This window comes from Ornithodoros turicata, chromosome 4 (genome assembly GCF_037126465.1).
Source record: "Ornithodoros turicata isolate Travis chromosome 4, ASM3712646v1, whole genome shotgun sequence".
NCBI classification, from domain to species: Eukaryota; Metazoa; Arthropoda; class Arachnida; order Ixodida; family Argasidae; genus Ornithodoros; species Ornithodoros turicata.
This window is the reverse complement of record NC_088204.1, coordinates 38,929,986-38,934,400: the sequence shown is the minus strand read 5'-3', so window position 1 is coordinate 38,934,400 and position 4,415 is coordinate 38,929,986. Positions and strand designations below refer to the sequence as shown.

General features: G+C 54.2%; 1 protein-coding gene across 1 annotated transcript; it reads left to right on the top strand.

The window, feature by feature from the left end:
• Positions 1–962: 962 nt before the first annotated feature.
• On the top strand, positions 963–1,746 carry LOC135392358 (uncharacterized). Its single transcript, XM_064623074.1, has 2 exons — positions 963–981; positions 1,343–1,746. The coding sequence occupies exons 1-2, from the start codon at positions 963–965 to the stop codon at positions 1,744–1,746; spliced, it is 423 nt and encodes a 140-aa protein (XP_064479144.1).
• Positions 1,747–4,415: the final 2,669 nt, after the last annotated feature.

The following is a 4,415-nucleotide window of genomic DNA, read 5'->3' as shown; positions in this document are numbered from 1 at the left end:
AGGACAATTGGTACACATCCCCCTGCAGAAATTCTGCAGACCTCCTGTGGACAGAAAGTATGCAGAAAATGTGCAGCTTGTCTGTCACCTCTGCGGTGTACAATGTATCAGTGTCTGCTGAAAGTCTGCAGCAATTCTGCAGCTATATGCACTAAACTGTACCTACTGCAGGATTGCAAGAGGACTTAATATAACAACATAAGCATGGATAGATTAAAACAATATGTTTATTCATTCAGTTTCTATATTCTTCTGCGACAGCTTCTGGTGTTCTTTGTCCAGTGGCTTTTGCAAGTCGCACGCTGACTCCGGCAGAAAGGACTTACTCCGTCACGGAAAAGGAGTGCTTGGCGATCACCTTCGCTCCCAGGAAGTTTGATCTATGTCTGGACGGCACCACTTTCACCGTCCAGACTGACCAACCAAGCACTTTCCTGGCTGCAGCGGCTCCGCAACCCATCTGGACGTCTTGCTAGGTGGGCCCTGACGCTACTAGGCTACTCCATCAACGTGGAGTATAGGCGGGGCGCGACGAACGTGGTAGCAGACGCGCTTTCCCGTGCGCCTCTACCGGGGGGAAGAGAGGAAGGCACCGAGGCGCCTTCTCAACGCCTGGCAGCAGCACAAGTGGCACGAGGCGTATCTTCGTTTTGAGCACGGTCGTGAGCAGACAGCAGCTCCTAGACGCTCAGAGAGCGGACGGCCTTTGTCAGCGGGTGTCTCAATGGTTAGCTGAGCAGGACTCGGCAGGCACCAGAACGACTGACCGAAGGCGCGACTCCTATCTTCTGGGCGAGGATTGCATCCTGTTCAGATACATACCCCAGGCGGATGACGATGACGGCTCATCCCCATTCAGAGTCGTGGTGCCACGGAAGTTGCGTAAGTCTCTTCCATGATTCGGCCTTGGCAGGTCACAGCAGTGGCAGGAAAGCTTATGAAAAGTTATGTCGAGTTGCGACATGGCCAGGAATGAGGCAGGTAAGTATGTTCGTATGTAAGTATGTTCGCACTTGTCCCGTATGCCAGAGAGCAGAACCTCGTGGTGCTTTACCCCCTGGGCGCTTATAGCGTGTGCAGAGCAATAGGCCCTGACAAATAGTTGCTTGTGATCTGGTGAAACCGTTTCCACGTAGTCCTAGAGGTAACAAGTATTTGTTTGTGGTTACTGATCATTTCACAAAATGGGCTGAGCTGTTTCCTCTCAGGACGCTGACTTCCCAGAGAATGTGGGAAAGGCTACTCGACACCTTTTGCCGGTTCGGGTTTCCTGCTCAGCTCATCACAGATAACTCTACCTACTTTACAAGTACGGTGTTCTCAGACTCTTGCGCTGTCTTAGGCATTCAGCACAAGAAGACATCCCCGTATCACCCTCAGGCTAATATTACCGAACGTGTTAATCGGAACCTGAAAATGATGTTGGTCGCTTTACTAGTCAGTCAGCACCACCGTGATTGGGATCTTCACATGGCTGAACTGCCGTTCGCTACACGGACAACAGTAAAAAGATCTACAGGCTTCACCCCGGCGTCCCTGAACTTGGGACGAGAGGCACCTTTTCCAGTGGAGAATGCTCTGCGCCTCCGGCAGTACCCAGCCTCCTTATTCAAGGTTTGCTTAGGACCTCCGGAGTCGACTGGGCATTGCAGCTCGGACGGCTCGGGAGAATCTGGACGTCGCACGGTTGGACCAGGCTCGCCAGTACAACCGAGGACGACGGAATCTCGCCTACAGCGTCGGTGACCTCGGCCTTCAACGGACTCACCCGTTAGGTGATGCCGCACGCGGCTTTGCAGCTTCACTCATAGATAGGTGGGATGGCCCCTTCGAGGTAAGTGCGTGCTCCTCCGGCCTCACTTACAGGCTTCGTCGCTGTGACACGGGCGAATAAACTGGGCCAGTACACACCTCGGACCTGAAAACTTACCCTCTCCGGGACCCCGAGGGCGAAGGAGACTGAAATGGTCGCTCCCTCAAGACATCGAGCCCTGACAGACGACTGCACGGACGATGTCATCGTCGACATGTCGGACAGTCTGGTGTAAATTTTGAGGAGTGGGGGGAGTGCGGGAGTTTCTTCCTTCTTTTTGTTTTCCTGGTGCGCCACCAGATGGCGTACAGGTGAGCGACCTCACGTGGGAGAAGGGCGTGGCAAGATGTTAAATACGCGGGCACAGCGCGGTTAGGGGGAGTCAAGGAGTATCTGGAACTGCTGCCGGCTGTTCTCTGTCTTGTTAGCGGCATGTAATAAACCTTGCTTGTTGTTCGAACCTTTTCGCTTGCTGTGTCTTCCTCGGCGATGGAGCGGACGGACTGACGCCCCGAGGTTGTGGAAACACGGGTTTCCACACATGTTAAGGCGTCGCCTGGTAATTGCAAGGACATATTTTTCAAGTTCGCATTGGAAGAATTGGTCACGTCAGCCGGCAACATACCTATGTAGAGGAGGTGGAGTTCCTCTACATGAGTCCTGACCGGCGATGATGGAATGTCCCAGCGGGCAGATGGTCGTGGCCTCACGCTAGGACGGTGCCGGTAGAACTGCCGTGCCAGCGCAGTAGCGCGTGGCAGTAGAGGCACGTCTTCGTCATCACACACGGGCCGCCACATCACTCCCCCCCTCAGACGCGGAGCGGTGTAGAGCTGGCGGTTGAGATTCCGCGTCGATACAGGAAGAGGAAGACGGGCGACACGCAGTACAGGGACGGCTGGTCTTGCGTCTTGTGATGAGTGGGCAGAAGTGGCGGGCTGAACGGTGCGGACAAGAGCTGGCCGGAAGGGTTCCAGGGGCGGGCCAAAGCAGAGAGCATGCATGTAGGCCGAAGTGATAAGAGAGTGGGGCGACAGAACCGCGACCGGTTCGTGAGCGTTGAGCTCGTAGTGTTGTCACCACGGAGAGTGCCGGGGAGGACCATCGTGAAGCACGTGGAGACCGGGAGTAAAACTCACTGTGGCCTCCGTGCGTGACCCCGGTGGAACGTTGGTCCCGGTGCCCCTTGACCGCAATTGGATGGACTGGACTGCCACTATGTTGCACAAAAGCCAGGTGGGAAGGCGAGGCGGGCAGGGTTCCTTGACCGCTGGCGTAGCAGATGCGGGTGGCGCGGTCGACAGCGGCGTACCGCGACCGGTACAGGAGCGTGATGCTCGGGAAGGTGCCGCTGGTGGTAGCCCGAGGAGTGCCATCGTGAAGCGTGTGGCGACGTGACGCAGAGTGCGAGACCATGGCGACGTGATCTGGGTAGATGGGTAAGGTGGGTAGGACCATGGTGTGGCGCGGTCGGGCGTTGCGATGAGTGGAGCCGCGGTGAATTGACGTCGTCGCCTAGCGGTTCCTCGGTAGAACGTTGCACCGTACCTTCGGAGGTGGGCTTGCAGTAATTTGGGATGGTGCTTGGCCGAATTATGCCGAACATGGTGTTCGTTGTTCGGGTCACCAAATGTAGAGGAGGTGGAGTTCCTCTACATGAGTCCTGACCGGCGATGATGGAATGTCCCAGCGGGCAGATGGTCGTGGCCTCACGCTAGGACGGTGCCGGTAGAACTGCCGTGCCAGCGCAGTAGCGCGTGGCAGCAGAGGCACGTCTTCGTCATCACACACGGGCCGCCACACCTTGAACTAAGCAGATTAGCAACGACAGCGTCAGACTACACGAGAAAAAAAAAGATTCCGCCTTTGTTGAAGCGGTCCTGTCGTGTGGCCGCCTGGGCGGCGGCAGCATGAATGTCCTACGGCCCAGCGTTTGTGTTCGCGTGAGAAAGAGGAGGGGGAATGGGAGTGCGTGGTGACGGGACCGAAGAGAATGATAATTATGATTCTTTTTCATCTTGTCACAGTGATGTCACTGTGAAAAGACACAAAGGCACGAAATAAAGTAGGTTCTGAGCCAATGTATCTGTGATTCCATTGATATTACACAGAGGTACAGTTATATTTCTACCTTTCATTTTCGCGACCACATTTATGTGTACTTCGGGATGAAGACACGTTGTGTTACACGTTGAAACAAAAAAAGAAGCTGAAAATTCGACAATATTTTAATTCACATCTTTACGCAGGCAATCAACCTTTACTGTCTGATCGCCACGCTCTGCTACGCGTTTCATTGGAACAGGACGTTGGTAAGGTTATCATAGAACACCGCGAGTAAAAAGAATATATTCCACGTCGAAAATGTAAAGGAAGAGCAGCAGTCCCTGCCTCTCTCTCACCCTTTACTCTTTCTTTCAAGCGTAACAGGAATCTGCGCACACCGCACAGTAAAGCGGTTCTCGGAAGGCTGGGTGATGAGTAGAGTGATTAGAGTATGGGTTATAGTGCATTTACTCTTTACATTCTCTTGAAGTGTGCAGATTCTCAGGGTAAGGAATCGGGGAAACATACCGACAGCACAACCGGGATACGAGGCACC